Consider the following 20114-nt stretch of genomic DNA (forward strand, 5'->3'; position numbering starts at 1 on the left):
AAGGATATAGAGGAGCAAATTTGCAGGGAAATTAGAGGTGCAAGAACTATAAAATATTGATGATGAGGGGGCTTTAACTATCCTAATATAGACTGGGATAGTAATAGTGTAAAGGGCAAAGAGGGGGAAGAATTTCTGAAGTGTGTTCAGGAGAACTTTCTTGATCAGTACGTTTCCGACCCAACAAGGAAGGAAGCATTTCTGGATCTGGTTCTGGGTCAAGTGGAGCAAGTGTCAGTAGGGGAACATTTAGGGAACAATGATCACAGTATCATAAGGTTTAAATTAGCTATGGGAAAGGACAGGGAGCAATCCAGATATTACAATATACATTAATGATTTAAACAAAGGAATTTAATGTAATATCTCCAAGTTTGCAGATGACACTAAGCTGGGTGGCAGTGTGAGCTGTGAGGAGGATGCTAAGAGGCTGCAGGGTGACTTGGACAGGTTAGGTGAGTGGACAAATGCATGGTAGATGCAGTATAATGTAGATAAATGTGAGATTATCCACTTTGGTGGCAAAAACAGGAAGGCAGAATATTATCTGAATGGTGACAGATTAGGAAAAGTGGAGGTGCAACGAGACCCAGGTATTATGGTATTGAAAGTTGGCATGCAGGTATAGCAGGCGGTGAAGAAGGCAAAAGGCATGTTGGCCTTCATAGCGAGAGGATTTTAGTATAGGAGCAAGGAGGTCTTACTGCAGTTGTACAGGGCCTTGGTGAGGCCACACCTTGAATATTGTGTTCAGTTTTGGTCTCCTAATCTGAGGAAGGATGTTCTGGATTTGGTTCTGGGTCAAGTGGAGCAAGTGTCAGTAGGGGAACATTTAGGGAACAATGATCACAGTATCATAAGGTTTAAATTAGCTATGGGAAAGGACAGGGAGCAATCTAGATATTACAATATACATTAATGATTTAGACAAAGGAATTTAATGTAATATCTCCAAGTTTGCAGATGACACTAAGCTGGGTGGCAGTGTGAGCTGTGAGGGAGTGCAGCGAAGGTTCACCAGACTGATTCCCGGGATGGCAGAACTGACATATGAAGAAAGACTGGATCGACTCGGCTTATATTCACTGGAATTTAGAAGAATGAGAAGGGATCTCAAAGAAACATATAAAATTCTGACGAGACTGAACAGGTTAGATGCAGGAAGAATGTTGGGGAAGTCCAGAACCAGGGGTCATAGTGTAAGGATAAGGGGTAAGCCATTTAGGACCGAGATGAGGAGAAACTTCTTCACCCAGAGTGGTGAACCTGTGGAATTCTCTACCACAGAAAGTTGTTGAGGCCAGTTCGTTGGATATATTCAAAAGGAAGTTAGATGTGCCCTTACGGCTAAAGGGATCAAAGGGTATGGAGAGAAAGCAGGAATGGAGTAATAAAGTTGCCTGATCAGCCATGATCATATTGAATGGTGGTGCAGGCTCGAAGGGCCGAATAGCCTACTCCTGCACCTATTTTCTATGTTTCTAGAGTAAAAATACTTAATTGGAGGAAGGCCAATTTCAGTGAGTTGAGAATGGATCTGGCCCGGGTAAATTAGAATCAAAGATTGGCAGGATGGGCTGCCTTTAAAGAGATGATTTGGGTACAGTCGAGGTGTATTCCCACGAGGGGGAAAGGTAGGGCAACCAAAGCCAGAGCTCCCTGGATGACGAAAGAGATAGAGAGTAAGATGAAGCAGAAAAAAAAAAGAGGGTGTATGACAGATGTCAGATTGAGAACACAAATGACAGCCAGGCTGAATATAGAAAATTTAGAAGGAAAGTTAAAATGGAAATAAGAGGGGCAAAGAGAGAGTATGAGAATAGATTGGCAGCTAGCATAAAAGGGAATCCAAAAGTCTTCTATCGACGTTTAAATAGTAAACGGGTAGTAGTAAGAGGAGGGGTGGGGTCAATTAGGGACCATAATGGAGAAGATGCTGCCAAAGTCATAGTGAAAGATGAGGTAGAGACACTAAATGGGATAAAAATTGATAAGGAGGAGATACAAGAAAGGCTGGCAGTACTTAAAATAGATAAGTCATCAGGACCAGATGGGATGCATCCGAGGATGCCGAGGGAAGTAAAGGTGGAAATTGAGGAGGTACTAGCCATAATCTTCCAATCCTCCTTGGATACCGAGCTGGTGCCAGAGTACTGGAAAATTGTAAATGTTGCACCCTTTTTTGAACAAGGGTGCAAGTATAAACCCAGCAACTATAGGCCAGTCAGTTTAACCTCAGTAGTTTTTAAGAACCGATGATCCAGGACTAAATTAACAGGCACTTGGACAAGTATGGATTAATTAAGGAAAGTCAGCATGGATTTGTTAAAGGCAAATTGTATTTAACTAACTTGATTGAGTTTTTTGATGAGGTAACAGGGAAGGTTGATGAGGGCACTGCGGTTGATTTGATGTACATGGACTTTCAAAAGGTGTTTGATAAAGTGCCACATAATAAGCTTGCCAGCAAAATGAAACCTATGGAATAAAAGGGACAGTGGCAACAGGGATACAAAATTGGCTAAGTGTAAAGAAACAGTAGTGGTGAGGTTGTTTTTCGGAAGAAGGAATACAGTGGTGCTCCCTAGGGGTTGATACTGGGACCACTGTTTTTCTTTATATATATTAATAACTTAGACTTGGGTGTACAGGGCACAATTTCAAAATTTGCAGATGACACAAAACTGGGAAGTATAGTGAGGAGGATGGTGATAGACTTCAAGAGGACATAGACAGGCTGGTGGAATGGGCAGGCACGTGGCAGATGAAATTTAACCCAGAAATGTGCAAAGTGATACATTTTGGTCGTAAGAACGGGGAGAGGCAATATAAACTAAAGGATACACTTCTAAAGGGGGTGCATGAACAGAGACACCTGGGAGTATATGCACACAAATTGTTGAAGGGTAGGTTGAGAAAGTGGTTAAAAAAGCATATGGGATCCTGGGTGTAAGAGCAGAATTTGGCATTAGGGGTACCAGCGGTACCTGCACTGGCCCATAAGGAGGTAAAAGGCCTCTCTTCGGCCTTGTACCAAGGCTCCAGAAGTTATCAATACAATAATATTCCGACAGGATACGATGCGAGAACCTAAACAGACATTGATAAGATCTTGCGAAGAGGCTCGAGGCGGACTCACGGGCACCAAGGAGAATCAACAAATTCTGACCTAATGAAGTCATTCTAGTCACGGCCTAAAGTGGTCACGAGGGTCTTGGCCTGTCAATCCAAAGTAGCACTAATAAGGTAGTCCAATTAGAGAAGTAGCACTGATAAGGTAGTTCAATTAGAAATCTCGGGAGGTCTTGTCCGAGAACAGAGGGGTTTTGAAATGTATAAAAGTTGTATGATTGTGCTGTTCGGAGAGCATCTCCACTCGCAGGCGGCTGTGATGAGGGATGTTCCCGGACGTTCGTAATAAATTCTCAGATTAGGAGACCAAAACTGAACACAATATTCCTGGTGAGGCCTCACCAAGGCCCTGTACAACTGCAGTAAGACCTCCCTGCTCCTATACTCAAAACCCCTAGCTATGAAGGCCAACATACCATTTGCCTTCTTCACCGCCTGCTGTACCTGCATGCCAACTTTCAATGACTGATGTACCATGCCACCCAGATCTCGTTGCACCTCCCCTTTTCCTAATCTGCCACCATTCAGATAATATTTTGCCTTCGTGTTTTTGCCCCCAAAGTGGATAACCTCACATTTATCCACATTATATTGCATCTGCCATGCATTTGCCCACTCACCTAACCTGTCCAAGTCACCCTGCAGCCTCTTAGCGTCCTACTCACAGCTCACACCGCCACCCAGTTTAGTGTCATCTGCAAACTTGGAGATATTACACTCAATTCCTTCATCTAAATCATTGATGTATATTGTAAATCACTGGGGTTCCAGCACTGAGCCCTGCGGCACCCCACTAGTCACTGCCTGCCATTCTGAAAAGGACTCGTTTATCCAGACTCTCTGTTTCCTGTGTGCCAACCAGTTCTCTATCCATGTCAGTACATTACCCCCAATACCATGTGCTTCAATTTTGTACACCAATCTCTTGTGTGGGACCTTGTCAAAAGCCTATTGAAAGTCCAAATACATCACATCCACTGGTTCGCCCTTATCCACTCTACTAGTTACATCTTCAAAAAATTCCAAAAGATTTGTCAAGCATGATTTCCCTTTCATAAATCCATGTTGACTTGGACTGATTCTGTCACTGCTTTCCAAATGAGCTGTTATTTCATCTTTAATAATTGATTCCAACATTTTCTCCATTACTGATGTCAGGCTAACCGATCTATAATTATCCGTTTTTCTCTCCCTCCTTTTTTAAAAAGTGGTGTTATATTAGCTACCCTCTAGTCCATAGGAACTGATCCAGAGTCGATAGACTGTTGGAAAATGACCACCAATGCATCCACTATTTCTAGGGCCACTTCCTTAAGTACTCTGGAATGCAGACTATCAGGCCCCGGGGATTTATCGGCCTTCAATCCCATCAATTTCCCTAACACAATTTCCCGCCTAATAAGGATATCTTTCAGTTCCTCCTAACTGGACCCTCGGGACCCTAGTAGTTTCGGAAGGTTATTTGTGTCTTCCTTCGTGAAGACAGAACCAAAGTATTTGTTCAACTGGTCTGCCATTTCTTTGTTCCCCATTATAAATTCACCTGAATCTGACTGCAAGGGACCTACGTTTGTCTTCACTAATTTTTTTCTCTTCATATATCTATAGATATGTATCCATTCTATGATGGGATTTGAGCTCTAATTCTCTGCATCATTAGTCCAGGCCTCTGGATTATTAGTCCAGTAACAATCACGACACCACCAGACTCATTTTGGAACAAAGAACCAAGAACAGCAAGGGAAATGATTAGATATAACCATGTTTGTTTCCCCATATAATATTGGCAATCGCTATTCATTACTTAAAAATATAAGCAAAAATATGGTCTAAGCGTTTCAGCTTTTAAAATAAAGAAAAACTTACATTTATATAGCTCCTTTCACAACCTCAGAACGTCCCAAAGCACTTTACAACTAATGAGGTACTTTTGAAGTGTAGCCACTGTTGCTATGTAGGAAAAGCGACAGCCGATCTGTGCACAACGAGGTCCACAAACAGCAATGTGATAATGATCCGATAATCTATTTTAGTGATGTTGGTTATATTAGCCAAGACTCCGATGAAAATTTAATAGATCTCCTGAAGGAAACAAATCTTGCAGATGAAGATACATTTTATTTTAAAAAATTAGATACCTTCTGTTATTGTGTCTTCCATATCTTGGTGATCTTTGCTCCTTTCCAGCGCTGCTGTCATAAGGAACACTGGCATTAGAAAATCTGCCATTTTCGCAAACTTGATTTTAACTTGAAAAAAAATCAAGTTTTCCTTGCTTTTATAGGTTTCAAATGCTTTTTATTTAAAAAATACGTTTTACCAGGCTAATCGTATTAGTGATATAGTTTTAGTTTGTGGTGGGATTAGAGGACACTTTGATGGAGATATATGGACTTCTAACAACTTGAAGCACCGGTACTGTTTAATAAACCTGTAATTCTTTTAAAATTCCATTAAAACAGAAAGTTTAATTTTTCAAATATGCACGCCTGTCATCTGGAGTCCACGATCTCCTTAAAAATTGCTCTGGTCGACTGAGGCTCCACATCAGGGGAATATTCAGAAAACCAGTCCTGTAGTTTTAAAGTTAGGAGCTACAAAAATTCTCCCTAAAAGTACTATTTGTAATATAACATGAGAGATACAGTATATGCGCAAGGAAACAGAAGAATATTCAAATTATTAATGCAACAATTGCTTCACTGACTGTCCACTATCTTAACCTTTATAACTGAAATAATATGAAATCACGGCTATTTTAGCAGCAATCAGGTTGTCTCACCCTCTCAAAAGCTATCTCCTTCTTTTATCCCCTTGACCTAAGAGGTAATTTCCCCCCCACTTTTCAATAAGATCGCCCCCTAAACACACAACAGAGTATTCTCTCGTCACCAGCTCAGAAGAGGACCGTCTTTCTTTAATTTCCCCCTCCCCAAGGAATATGCTCGATCACTTTAAAATCAAGTTTCTATAAGATGATATGCCTAGCGATGGGAGATTGGAACTGAATCAATTCTAGTAATCCAATATAGAGCCACACAGGTCCACAGGGCTGATAGTGGATCAGTCTGACGACCTACAGGATAAATTAATCACAGGGGACTGAGATTCTTCCCTCTTCTCTCCAAATAACTTTGCAAGTCAATGATTGTAAAGCTTACCATTGCTCTGTACTGGTAAACTGTAGATTATTAAGCCAGTTAAACTCCAGCAGTACCCCTATTCACCACTGGACTTCCCTCAGACTTGTCTCTTGCCAACCTGTACCTAGGTATTGGCATGAACTAGTTGAGCCACATGGCAGCCAATTTGCACGCAGAAAGCTCCCACAAACAGCAATGTGATAATGACCAGATAATATTTTTTTAGTGATGTTGATTGAGGGATAAATATTGGCCAGGACACACACTCTGCTCCTCTTCGAAATAGTGCCATAGGATCGTTTACGTCCACCTGAGAAAGCAGTTTAACGTTTCATCCAAAAGATGGCATCTCTGACAGTGCAGCACTCTCTCAGTACTAGACTGGAATGTCAGATTTATGCCTCTGGAGTGGGACTTGAACCCACAATCTTCTAACTCAGAGGCGAGGTTGCTACCAACTGAGCCATGGCTGACACTCAAGCAAACAGAAACTCCTCTCCAAGTAGTTTAGTAAGGAAACTCTTAAGCATAGTGATTGATTTCTATGTGTCAAACCAAAAAGAAACCAAACAAGTTATCTCTCTGTCTCTGCTGCCAACAAATCAGCCAAGTCTCCCAAGGGATCTTGCCCTCTCTCAACTACCCCACCTCAAAATAATTAATTTCTTTTTCTCCTTGATTCTAGACTGTATTAGAACAGATTAAATATGACAAATACTTGCCTTTCAAATCCCTATATTGGAAGTGATTCATGAAGAAATCCCTGGTTAAGTGATGACATTTGATATGCAATTATTCCAGGCAGTATACTTTTTGTCTGCAATTTGTAAGCAAGCGAAACATTGCACTGCTTATGCGAAAGAGGGAACACCTAGGAACCATATTAATCACGAAGGTTCACTCACCTCCCAATACTTCAAGTGTTGCCGAAACTGCTGCCCATCCACCAGCATTGAAATACAACCTTGCATTTGTCTGGATTCCAGAATCCAGTAGCACTGCTTCTTTTCCACTAAGATTCTCTGTCAAGACTTCGACATCAGTTTCATTTGCTAAACGAACGTTAGCGAAGACCTCATCCACTACATCAGCTTTCAAAATAGTGTGCAAGAACTCTGGCAATACAAAAACAAGGCATTCTGTTAGAGCTATTTAAATTACTATATTAAATATATTATTACAAATCAGTTTTTAAAATCTAAGCTTGACATTACTCAATTTATCTGGTCTTCTCTCCAACTATTTTCAACTGTATTGCTGTCCTGCATTGTCGACTTCAGCCCTTCTCATAGTCTTCATTTAAAAACAACCTGCGATTCCCCTTCAATATGACAATTTTTGTCACAGACTATAACCTTCCTGTAAAATGACACAGATCCTATATTATGATGATCCTGCACAGCATGTGGGAAGCTGCATCGATTCAAATATGAAGCAGCATTTTGAATTCCAAATTAAAAATTGATTATGTACTCTGCAGCATTCACACCCAATTGATTTAGGAAAGAATTTGAATCATAGAAACACAGAAAATAGGTGCAGGAGTAGGCATTCGGCCCTTCAAGCCTGCACCACCATTCAATAAGATCATGGCTGATCAGTCACCTCAGTACCCCTTTTCTGCTTTCTCTCCATACCTCTTGATCCCTTTGGCTGTAAGAGCTATATCTAACTCCCTCGTGAATCTATCCAATGAACTGGCATCAACAACTCTCTGCAGAAGGGAATTCCACAGGTTAACAATACTAAGTGAAGAAGTTTTTCCTCATCTCAGTCCTAAATGGCTTACCCCTTATCCTTAGATTGTGTCCCCTGGTTGTGGACTTCCCCATCATCGGGAACATTCTTCCCGCATCTAACCTGTCCAATCCTGTCAGAATCTTATAAGTTTCTATGAGATCCCCTCTCATCCTTCTAAACTCCAGTATATAAAGTTGATCCAGTCTCTCCTCATATGTCAGTCCCGCCATCCCAGGAATCAGTCCGGTGAACCTGCGCTGCACTCTCTCAATAGCAAGAACGTTTTTCCTCAAATTAGGAGACCAAAACTGAACACAATATTTCAGGTGAGGCCTCACCAAGGCCCTGTACAACTGCAGTAAGACCTCCCCGCTCCTATACTCAAATTCCCTAGCTATGAAGGCCAACATACCATTTGCCTTCTTCACCGCCTGCTGTACCTGCATGCCAACTTTCAACGACTGATGAACCATGACACCCAGGTCTCGTTGCACCTCCCCCTTTCCTAATCTGCCGCCATTCAGATAATATTCTGCCTTCGTGTTTTTGCCCCAAAGTGGATAACCTCATTATATCCACACATATCCACATTATACTGCATCTGCCATGCATTGGCCCACTCACCTAACCTGTCCAAGTCACCCTGCAGCCTTTTAGCATCCTCCTCACAGCTCACACCGCCACCCAGTTTAGTGTCATCTGCAAACTTGGAGATATTACACTCAATTCCTTCATCTAAATCATTAATGTATATTGTAAAGAGCTGGGGTCCCAGCACTGGGTTATACAGAAGTTTGATCCTAAATTAGTCTGGAGCAGCCAAACAATGAAGTGCCATACATCCCCGATGTAGATGGCACAGCCAATGAAAACATGATCTCATTTTGCTATTCCTCTCTGATGCACGTTTGTTTTTAGAAGAGACCTTAATTTAAGAGTGATCCATTTAGTACCATATTACATTATGAATTGGGGTGGGGGAGGGGGGAGAACTTTACCATTTGAGTTTTTTTCCTCAATTATTTTTCGACAAAGCAAAAAGATGGAATCCTGCAGCCTCACCAGGCCCACCTTGTTAATCAACAAAGAATGGGTTCCCACTGTGACTGGTTAAAAATCTGACCCCACCTGCACCACTTTCCCAGATGGCATGTAGCCAATGCTGCATGTGATTGACTCAAAAACGTATTCAAAATTTTGCCAGATCATTGCACGATTGGGGAAACACAGTATGTTCCACATATTCATAAAGAAAAAAATCCTTCAGAATATGGCAAATAAACCTTTTTTTTCCCCTAAATAAAAAATAAAGTAGTAAAATGTCATCATCATCATGGGCAGTCCCTCAGAATCGAGGACTTGCTTCCACTCCTGAAGTGAGTTCTTTGGTGGCTGAACAGTCCAATACAAGAGCCACAGACTTTGTCACAGGTGGGACAGACAGTTGCTGAGGGAATTGGTTTGCCGCAGACTCCTTCCGCTACATGCGCTTGACCTCTTCACGCTCTCGGCATTGAGACTCGAGGAGCTCAACGCCCTCCCGGATGCATTTTCTCCACTTAGGGCAATCTTTGGCCAGGGACTCCCAGGTGTCAGTGGTGATGTCGCACTTTATCAGGGAGGCTTTGAGAGTGTCCTTGTAACGTTTCCGCTACCCATCTTTGGCTCGTTTGCCATGAAAGAGCTCCACATAGAGCATTTGCTTTAGGAGTCTAGTGTCTGACATGCGAACTACGTGGCCTGCTCAGCGAAGCTGATCGTGTGTGGTCAGTGCTTCAATGCTGGGGATGTTAGCCTGGACGAGGACACTGACGTTGGTGCGCCTGTCCTCCCAGGGGATTTGCAGGATCTTGCGGAGACATCGTTGGTGATATATCTCCAGCGACTCGAGGTGTCTTCTGTACATCGTCCATGCCTCTGAGCCATACAGGAGGGCGGGGTATTACTGCTGCTCTGTAGACCATGAGCTTGGTGATAGATTTGAGGGCCTGGTCTTCGAACATTTTTCCTCAGGCGGCCGAAGGCTGCACTGGTGCACTGGAGGCGATGGTGAATCTCCGCATCAATGTCTGCTTTTGTTGACAAGAGGTTCCCAAGGTACGAGAAATGGTCGATTGTGAGGTGGAGCATAGCAGTGAGGAAGATTGAGAAGAGAGTTGAGGTGATGATGCAGCCCTACTTGACCCCGGTCTGGACGTGGATTGGGTCTGTAATGGACCTGTTGAGAAGGATCATGGCCTGCATGTCATCGTGGAGCAGGCAAAGGATGTTGACAAACTTTTGGGGGCATCCAAAACGAAGGAGGATGCTCCATAGACCCTCGCAGTTGACAGTGTCAAAGGTCTTTGTAAGGTTGAAAAAGGCCGTGTATAAGAGCTGGCGCTGCTCTCTGCATTTTTCCTGCAGCTGTCACACTGCAAAGATCATGTCCACTGTGTCCTGTCGGGGACGAAATCCGCACTGTAGCAGCTACAGGGAGAAGACGGTTGAGGAGAACTCTAGCGACAACTTTCCCAGTGGCTGATAGCAGGGAGATTCCCCTATAGGTGCTACAGTTGGACTTGTCCCCTTTTTTAAAGATGGTCACGATCACTGCATCTCTGAGATCTCCCAGCATGCTCTCCTCCCTCCAGCTGAGAGAGACGAGGTCATGTATCCGCACCAACAGCGCCTCTCTGGCATACTTTAGCACCTCAGCAGGGATTCTATCCGCTCCCATGGCCTTGTTGTTCTTGAGCTGTCTTATAGCTTTTCCTACCTCGTGCAACGTTGGGGTTTCACTGAGGTGGTGGCGGGTCGCAAGCTGCGGGATGGAGTCGAGAACATTCGAGTCAAAGGCAGAGTCTCGATTGAGGAGATCTTCGAAGTGCTCCTTCCAGCGGGTCCTGACAGCCTCGATGTCCTTGATGAGTGTTTCCCCATTCTTGGCCAGCAGTGGGGTGGGGCCTTGGGAGTTTGGACCATAGATGGCCTTGGCTGCGATGAAGAATCCTTGTATATCGTGGCTGTCGGCCAGTTGTTGTATCTCCTGCGCTTTCTCCATCTACCACCTGTTCTTTTTGGTCCTGGGTTTTTTGTTGGACCCCAGCCTTGAGCCGTCTGTAATGTTGCTTTGCTGCTCCCGAGTTGCGTTGTTGCTTGAGGCTCAGAAATGCTCTGCGCTTACGATCTATTAGTTCTTGGATCTCCTGATCATTTTCATCAAAGTAGTCGTGGTATTTTCTGGTCGAGTGACCAAGTGTCTCTTCATAGGCACTGGTTCTGGAGGCCTGGAGAGCAGACTAAGCGCTGTGGGCATTCAGCATCTCAGAGTCATCAAGGCACGCCAGGTTAGCAGTGAGGCGCTGGCTGTATAGGGCTCTCTTAGCTGGCTCTTTAAGTGCCCCAGGCATTGACTTTTTTGCGGCACTGCTTCTGCTGTCCTCTCTGCTTTGGGGCTATGTTAATGTCGATGATGGATCGGATTAGGTAGTGGTCCATCCAGCAGTCGTCAGCTCCTGTCATGACACGGGTGAGGTGCACATCCTTGCAATCCCTGGCTTGGACGATGACATAGTAGAGCAGGTGCCAGTGTTTGGAGTGAGGGTGTTGCCACGATCCTTGTATTTGTCCCTCTGGCGGAACAGGGTGTTGGTGATGAGTTCATGTTCTAGACATTTTGTCAGGAATAGGGTACCGCTGGAGTTGGCTTTCCCTATCCTCTCTCTGCCAATCACACCTCTCCAGAGGGTTGCGTCTTTGCCGACCCTGGCGTTGAACTCACTTAGGGGGATCAATTTGTCGCCCGTGGGGATGTTTCGAGGTTGGAATAAGAACCCTCTTTAGTCTCATCCATTGCATCGATTGTTGGGGCGTACGCAATGATGACTGTGGCGCATTGATTCCGGGATAGGGTGAGATGAAGAATCATGAGGCATTCGTTAATCCCACAGGAGGAATCTTTGAGGCGAAGCCGACTCCATGAAGGCAGTGTTCTTCCTCTGGTTTCCCTTTCGAGAAGAAGGTGTAACCTCCATCTTGTTCCTGAAGCTGGCCTTCCCCTGCCCGCCGGGTCTCGCTTAGGGCGGCGATGTCGATGTCAAAGCGCCCAAGTTCCCGGGCAACTATGGCGGTGCGGCGTTCCGGCCTGTTGCTGTTGGGAGTTGTCCATGAGGGTCCAGGTTCGGAACTTCATGTTAACGAAGTGGAAGATGCCTGTGCTTGAGTTCTTTTAATGTGGGGTGGCTGCTGCACACCAGCAACCACACGGGCTTAGCTGAGCAAGGTCTTGGTCCAGTGGCAAGGGGGTCCAAGACGACTGGAGACCAGGCACTGCTGTATGAGCCTAATTGCCTACGGCGAGATGTTGGCCGCAAGTTCAGCACCGAGGAGTGCTCTTGATGGTAGGTGGCCCGAGGCTTGGTTGGGAGTAGGCATTCGGAAGATCAGCTGATGTTCTGAGGGATGTTGTTAAAAGTTTCTTCCAAAGTTTTCCAAAGATTTAAAAAGTTTCTCCAGAGGTTTCAAAGGAAAAATTCTCCAAGTTTTTTTTAAAGTTTTCCCAAATTGTTTAAAAAGTTACTCAGGTTGATTAAAAGTTTAAAAGTAGATTAAAAGTCTAAAATGTACGTCAGTAGTAGGTTACTCCCCAGGCACTGCTCCATGGGCACCGCCAGCCCTCTGTTGTCCAGGGCCGGCCCCGGAGTCCCTTCGGCCGGTTAAATGCCAGCCACGGAATCCCTTCGGCCGGTGAAACGCCAGCCACTGAGTCCCTTCGGCCAACTCGGTACCGGCCTCGGCAGCGACCCCGGAGTCCCGGCGGCCCAATCTGCGGAGGCAAAAGCTGCTGGATGTAGTTTCCTGTGTTCTCCTGAGGAGTCGGTAAGGCCCTGAGGTCAGTGAGTCGGGAGGGCGGCGAGTCGATAAGGCCCTGAGGTCAGTGAGTCGGGAGGTCGGCAAGGCCCTGAGGTCAGTGAGTCGGGAGGTCGGCGAGTCGGTAAGGCCCTGAGGTCGGCGAGATGACGGCCATTGACCCCGCTCCCCCGGGCCTGTCCCTGCGATGCAGACACGGGGCCTGAGGCCTTCACCACTACTACTTTAATACCAGAGATATCGACAGTGGGGTAATCAATGAAACTGATGTCCTAGTGAGGTCACCTCAAAATTTATGATTTGGTCTAGGTTTTTGTAAAATGTATATTGCAAAGTAATATCCTACCCTGACAAATGTACTGATGAGTATAACAGCTCAAATTATTCTGCACTCAATATATTTCTAACAAAAACAGTGATATAAAAGGAAAATGCAAGACCGTTGACTAATGTAAATTATAGCATAAATTTTTCTTGAGGGTAGAACTATCAAATGTGGATGAACATTTGCACAAGTACAATATGTGATCTGTGAATATACCAGATTATACTTCTTTGGTTAAGGAAAGAGGCATACATTAAGTACATAGACAACAGAGGAATGCATGATAAGGGAAATGATGGAGAGATTAGGAGAGGTCAAAAAAACAATTCGGAAGGCAAAGAGTAACTGTGAAATTAAATTATCAAGGATCATATAAAATAGTAAAATATTTTACAGGCACATCAATAAAAAAGGAAGGTTGGGATGGGAATAGGGCCATTAAGGGATAGACAAGATAATACCACAGGTAACGATAGAAAGATGGCAGAAATATTAAATAATTATTTTGCTTCAGTATTTACCAGGGAGGTAGGACAGGTGGACATGACATTGGATGATGAGATTAATGAGATAAGTGTATTTAAAATAAAAAGAGGGGATACATTAAATAAACAACCATAACTTGTATTTATATAGCACTTTTAATGTAGTAAAACATCCCAAGGCACTTCACAGGAGTGTTTCAAATCAAAACACATAAATTTGACACCAAGCCACATCAGAAGAAATTATAGCAGGTGACCAAAAGCTTGGTCAAAGAGGTAGGCTTTAAGGAACGTCTTAAAGGAGGAGAGAGAGGTAGAGAGGTGGAGAGGTTTAGGGAGGGAGTCCCAGAGCTTGGGGCCTAGGCAGCTGAAGGCACGGCCCACCAATGGTTGAGTGATTAAAATCAGGGATGCTCAAGAGGGCAGAATTTGAGGAGCACAGACATCTCAGGGGTTGTGAGGCTGAAGGAGATTAGAGATAGGGAGGAGCGAGGCCATGGAGGGATTTGCAAACAAGGATGAGAATTTTGAAATCGAGGCACTGCTTAACCGGGAGCCAATGTAGGTTGGCGAGCACGGGGGTGATGGCCGAGCGGGACTTAGTGCGAGTTAGGACACGGGCTGCTGAGTTTTGGATGACCTCAAGTTTACGTAGGGTAGAATGTGGGAGGCCAGCCTGAAGTGCGATTGCATAGTCAACTCTAGAGGTAACAAAGGTATGGATGAGGGTTTCAACTGCAGATGAGCTGAGGCAGGGGCGGAGACGGGCAATGTTAGAGATGGAAATAGACGGTTTTAATAATGCCGCGGATATGTGGCCGGAAGCTTATTTCATGGTTAAATATGACACCTAGGTTGCGAATTCAGCCTCAAACAGATGCTAGGGAGAGGGATGGAGTCAGTGGCTAGGAAGAGGGATGGAGTCTCTGGCTAGGGAACGCAGTTCATGGCGGGGACTAAAGACAATGGCTTCAGTCTGCCCAATACTTAATTGGAGAAAACTAATCAAACTCAAAGAAGATAGAACCCTTGGTCCGGATGGATTACATCCACGCATTTTAAAAGAATCTAGGGAAGAGATAGCAGAGGCATTACTACACATATTTAATAATTCATTCGAAAAAGGTGTAGTGCCAGAGGACTGGCGGATAGATAACGTAACACCTATATTTAAGAAGAGGGATAGACATGTCCCAAGAATTATAGACCAATCAGCTTAACATCGGTGACAGGAAAAAGAATGGAATCCCTACTAAAGAAGAAAATAGGAGAACATCTAGAAAACAAAAATATAATAATGAATAGTCTGCATGGATTTCAAAAGGGAAAGTCTTGCTTGACCAACCTCATTGAATACTTTGAAGAGGTAACAGAGAGAGTAGACAATGGTAATGCAACGGATGTAATTTAGCCAGATTTTCAAAAGGCCTTCAATAAGGTACCCCATGATAGACTGATGAACAAGGTCAAAGAATGCAGCGTCAGGGGTCAAGTAGCAGAATGGATAGCCAGCTGGCTTCAAAACAGAAAACAGAGAATAGGGGTATAGAATCATAGAAATTTACAGGACGGAAGGAGGCCATTTCGGCCCATTGTGTCCGCATCAGTTGACCAAGAGCTATCCACCCTAATCCCACTTTCCAGCTCTTGGTCCGTAGCCCTGTAGGTTGCAGCACTATGGGCCCAACATTGCCCAACCCCTTTTTTCGGCGCACTGACCTGAAGCGCGGCAACTTTGCGCGCTGGAAAGGGCGCCAGAAAAAAGGGACCCCATCCTGGCCGCTCTTTGGAGTCCCCGCAGTCCTGGCGTGGCATGGAGGCTGGAGGGGGGGGCGGAGCAACGGGCCAGCGCACAAAGCACTGCCAGCACCTGCGCGCATGCTCAGTGAGAGCTGCGCGCATGCTCCTGCCCTCCTGTGGGCTTGTGAGCAGGACCTGATGCTCGCAGCCCCTATCCCTGGCCAAAGGGACGCCCCGATCTCCCCGCACACTATCCCCGGCCAAGTGCACTCCCGCACCGGCCAGTCGGCCTGCTGAGTTCCCGGGCAGGTAAGGACGTTGATTTTTTTTTTTTTATTTAGCAGCTGTGCTTGAAACTTTTGATTTGGGGGGAGGGGAAGGGGGAGGAGGAGAGTTTTTTGGGAGGGGGAGGGGAGAGAGAGGAGAGTTTTTTGGGGGGGGGGCGGATGAGAGTTTTTTGGGGGGGGGGGCAGGAGAAAGAGAGAAGAGGATAGTTTTGGTGCCTTTCCCGGGCAGACTTTAAAGATAAGGTAGGATTTACTACTTTTTTTTTAAAAACTGTATTTATGGTTTGAGCTTTTCCTTAATGTTTGCTACTTGGTTGTTGAGGTCCTCTCCCATTGCCTTCCCTGCCCTAATGTCTGCCAAATGTGCGCTGCTTTTTCTTAACTGCCCGCAAGGTTTTTCAGAGCTGGCCACATACGCTGACCTAAGTGGATTTGGAGTACGTTTTTGCTGGCCAAAGTGACATAAATGGCCAAAACTGTCTTAAGTGTCTGAGAACGCCCCTTTTTGAAAAAAACACTGACCTAAAAATCATTGTACCTGACTGACTTACTCTGGAGCAAATTTTGGGGGGGAAATGACATTTTCTAACTTACGCCAGAAAAAACTTACTCCAAAAAAATCGATGCAAGTCATAGCCAATGTAGGCCCTTTAAGTGCACACCATGTGGTGAGGGTTTCTGCCTCTACCACCCTTTCAGGCAGTGAGTTTCAGACCTCCGCCACCCTCTGGGTAAAGACATTTCCCCTCATATCTCCTCTAAACCTCCCCCCAATTACTTTAAATCTATGCCTCCTGGTTGTTGACCCCTCTGCCAAGAGAAACAGGTCCTTTCTATCCAGGCCCCTCATAATGTTATATACCTCAATCAGGTTTCCCCTTATCCTCCTCTGTTTCAAAGAAAACAGATCCAGCATCTCCAATCTTTCCTCATAGCCAAAATTCTCCAGTCCAGGCAATATTCCTGTAAATCTCCTCTACGCCCTTTCCAGTGCAATCACATATTTCCTATAATGTGGTGACCAGAACTGCACACAATACTCCAGCTGCGGCCTAACCAGTGTTTTACACAGTTCAAGCATAACCTCCTTGCTCTTGTATTTCATGCCTCGAAAAGGTATTCACAGTGGCAGAAGGTGGGTAGTGGTATTCCACAAGGATCAGTGCTAGGACCACTGTTGTTCACAATTTTATATTAAAGATTTAGACTTTGGAATCAAAAACACAATTTCTAAATTTGCGAATAACACCAAGTCTATACGGAGGAGGACTGCAACAAATTACAGGAAGATATTAATAAACTTGTAGAATGGGCATATAATTGGCAAATGAAGTTCAACATAGATAAATGTGAGGTATTACATTTTGGTAGGAAGAATAGGGAGGTGGAGGCTGCGAGTCTAGGTGGGGTAGAGAACAAAGGGATTTCAGAGTACAAATACACAAATCGCTAAAAGCTGCAAGACCATAAAAAAGCAAACCAAGCACACTTGTTTATTTCTAGAGGTATAGAATTGAAAAGTAGGGAGGTAATGCTAAACCTGTATCGCACCTTGGTTCGACCACACTTAAGAGTACTGCATACAGTTCTGGTCACCATATTATAAAAGGGACACAGAGGCACTGGAGAGAGTGCAGAGAAGATTTACAAGGCTGATACCAGAAATGCGAGGGTATACTTATCAGGAAAGGATGAACAGGCTGGGTCTCTTTTCTCTTGAAAAAAGAAGGCTGAGGGTGACCCAATAGAGGTCTTTGAAGTTATGAAAGGTTTTGATAGAGTGAATATAGAGAAACGTTTCCACTTGTGGGAAGAGCATAACTAGAGGCCATCAATATGAGATAGTCAACAAGAAATTCAATAGGGAATTCAGAAGAAATATATTTACCCAAAGTGTGGTGAGAATGTGGAACTCACTACCACAGGGAGTGGTTGAAGCGAATAGGATTTAAGGGGAGGCTAGACTAGCATATGAGGGAGAAGGGAATAGAGGATTATGCTGATAGATTTAGATGAGGAAAGACGGGAGGAGGCTCGAGTGGAGGGTAAACGCCGGCATGGACTGGTTGGGCTGAATGGCCTGTTTGTGTGTCATATATCCTATGTAAAAAGAAAAGGGTACAAAATACAGTGTACTTACTAAAACAGTAGACTAATTGACAGTGAAAACACCAAATGACCGAACACAGAATTACTCTTGGAAAACTTCCTGGTTCAATAGCAAAAGGTATAGAAAATGCACTTACCCAGAACTCCCTCCTGCCCACATGGTACTGGAGGATCGCACTGCAATTCAGGATTGCCAATATCAGAATTGATACGATTATGGGTTAAGGGCCGGACATATTCAGAATCTAAAAGTGGCCCCAGATTTGATCCACTCCGGCCATGATTTACCACCTTGGCTGACCCAATGTAGTACTGCCCTGTTAACACATCTGATTGTTTCATGGTGCTCTCCAATAAGCTTCCAGTTAAGCAAGATCCCCTGGACACAGGATGAGGGGAGTGGTGTAGTTCTGCAATGTGAACTTTGCCATTATTACAATGAGGCATTAATGATGAACCAGAGCATTGATCATCAGTAACTGATGATGACCGTTTTCTGTAGCCATTGGATACACTGCACATGTCAGTTGAAGGTATGTGTCCAGATGATTGTCCTGTGACCAAGGAACCCAAATGATATTTCTCCAACTCTCGATTTTGACTTCTATTTTCATCTTTGAGTTCACATTGATCGTTGAAATCTGAGGTTTCTTCTTTTTCAGTTTTTATGTACACAATATCTGGTTTCTTATCAGCTTGTGTTTCACCCGTTGATCCACTGACATCCAATTTCCCTCTGTCACCACCAAACATCGTTTCTCTCCATGAATGATGGGTCGAAGGAATTTGTGAAACTGATGCTCCATTTCGGACTGCTTTAATGTCGGCAGGTAGAAAAGGTTTACAAGAGCCATCACTCGAATCCGTTTCTTTGGTTAAGTCACTATCAGCAGTCTTAATTCTATGTGGTTTTCTTATTTGTACAGCAGATACTAACACATCTTCCAACTGCTTGGATTTCAAAGGCAGCTGCCCTTTGGATTTATCTTGATCACATGGTAATTGACACACACCTCCAGTCCACCAATGGTAGGAGTGACCAGCTTCACACTCCCATAGAATAGCCAGGACTCCGTTTTGGTGTTCTTCAACAATCTCTCTCCAAGTTGGGGTAAATGTACACTGGTTACCATGACAATGGGACCAAATCACCAACAATTCAAGGTGTTCACGTGTTAAGTGAAACACTGAATTGGAATGGCTTTCTTTTGGGAATGTATAATCTGGAAAAAAGGAAAGAAGTTTAGAATCTCACCAAAAATGTGTAAATCCTTGCTTCGGTGTATCAAACACTTCTTATTCAACTTACCTTTAGGTTTGACTTCCATATTTTCAATGACAAATTTACTCTTGTATAACCTGCAACAAATAACAAATGAAAATGCAAAGTTGCTGGTGTAAACTACATTTTAAATGAAAAAGGAGCATCGTCTCATTCAGAAAAAGTGGAAAACCATCATCAAAGAGTGCCTACTTTCACCTCCATAACATTGCCCATCTCTGCCCCTGCCCCTGCCTCAACCCATCTGGTGCCAAAAGCCTCATCCATGCCCTTGTCATCACTAGATTCAACTCTTTCAATGCTCTCCTGGCTAGCCTCCCATCTTCCACCCTCCATAAATTTCAGCTCATCAAAACTCAGCTAACTTATTCTATCCAGTACCAAGTCCCACTCACCCATCAGCCCTGTGCATGCTGACCTAAATTCGCTCCCAGTCCCCAAACACCTCAAATTTAAGCTCTTACCTAGTGTTCAAATGCCTCCATGACCTCGCCACTCCTTATCTCTAACCTTCCCCAGTCCTACAAACATCTGAGAACTCCGATTTCCTCCAACTCTGGCTTCTGTGCACCCCAAATATCGCTTTGCCCACCACTGACAGCCATGCATTCAACCGTCTCGGCCCCAAGCCTTGGAATGCCCTCCCTACACCTCTTCCACCTCCCTCCTATTCAAAGCCGACCTCTTTTACCAAACTTTGAGTCACCCCTCCTAATATTTCCTCCTTCAAGTCGGTGTTGATTTTTGTCCAATTACACTTCTGTGAAGCACCTTGGGACATTTTTCTACATTAAAGGTGCTATATAAATGCAATTTGTTGTTGGGCCAGAATTAAAGGAGGAATAAATGATTTAATCACCACCATCACAAACCACTCTCAGAGACCCTGTTGTTCAAACAAAAAGCTATACTGCAACTCTGATAATTGGAGGCAGATGTGCGAGCTTCTGCATATCACCAGGGAATATGGATACATTCACCAACCCCTCCCCCATAGTACCATAAGAAACAGACTCATCA

General features: G+C 44.3%; 1 protein-coding gene across 1 annotated transcript in view; it reads right to left on the minus strand.

Annotated features, from left to right (window-relative positions):
• Window positions 1-20114, minus strand: part of LOC139268577 (uncharacterized) — a 64363-nt gene that overhangs the window by 40641 nt on the left and 3608 nt on the right. Inside the window, exons 2-5 of the mRNA XM_070886939.1 lie at window positions 19122-19171; window positions 17950-19035; window positions 7181-7390; window positions 5271-5324 (exon numbers count right to left, since the gene is read on the minus strand). Coding sequence (XP_070743040.1) covers window positions 5271-5324; window positions 7181-7390; window positions 17950-19035; window positions 19122-19140 — 1369 coding nt within the window. The 5' untranslated portion in view covers window positions 19141-19171. The remainder of the gene's footprint in view (window positions 1-5270; window positions 5325-7180; window positions 7391-17949; window positions 19036-19121; window positions 19172-20114) is intronic.

This window comes from Pristiophorus japonicus, chromosome 8 (genome assembly GCF_044704955.1).
Source record: "Pristiophorus japonicus isolate sPriJap1 chromosome 8, sPriJap1.hap1, whole genome shotgun sequence".
Lineage (NCBI taxonomy): Eukaryota > Metazoa > Chordata > Chondrichthyes > Pristiophoridae > Pristiophorus > Pristiophorus japonicus.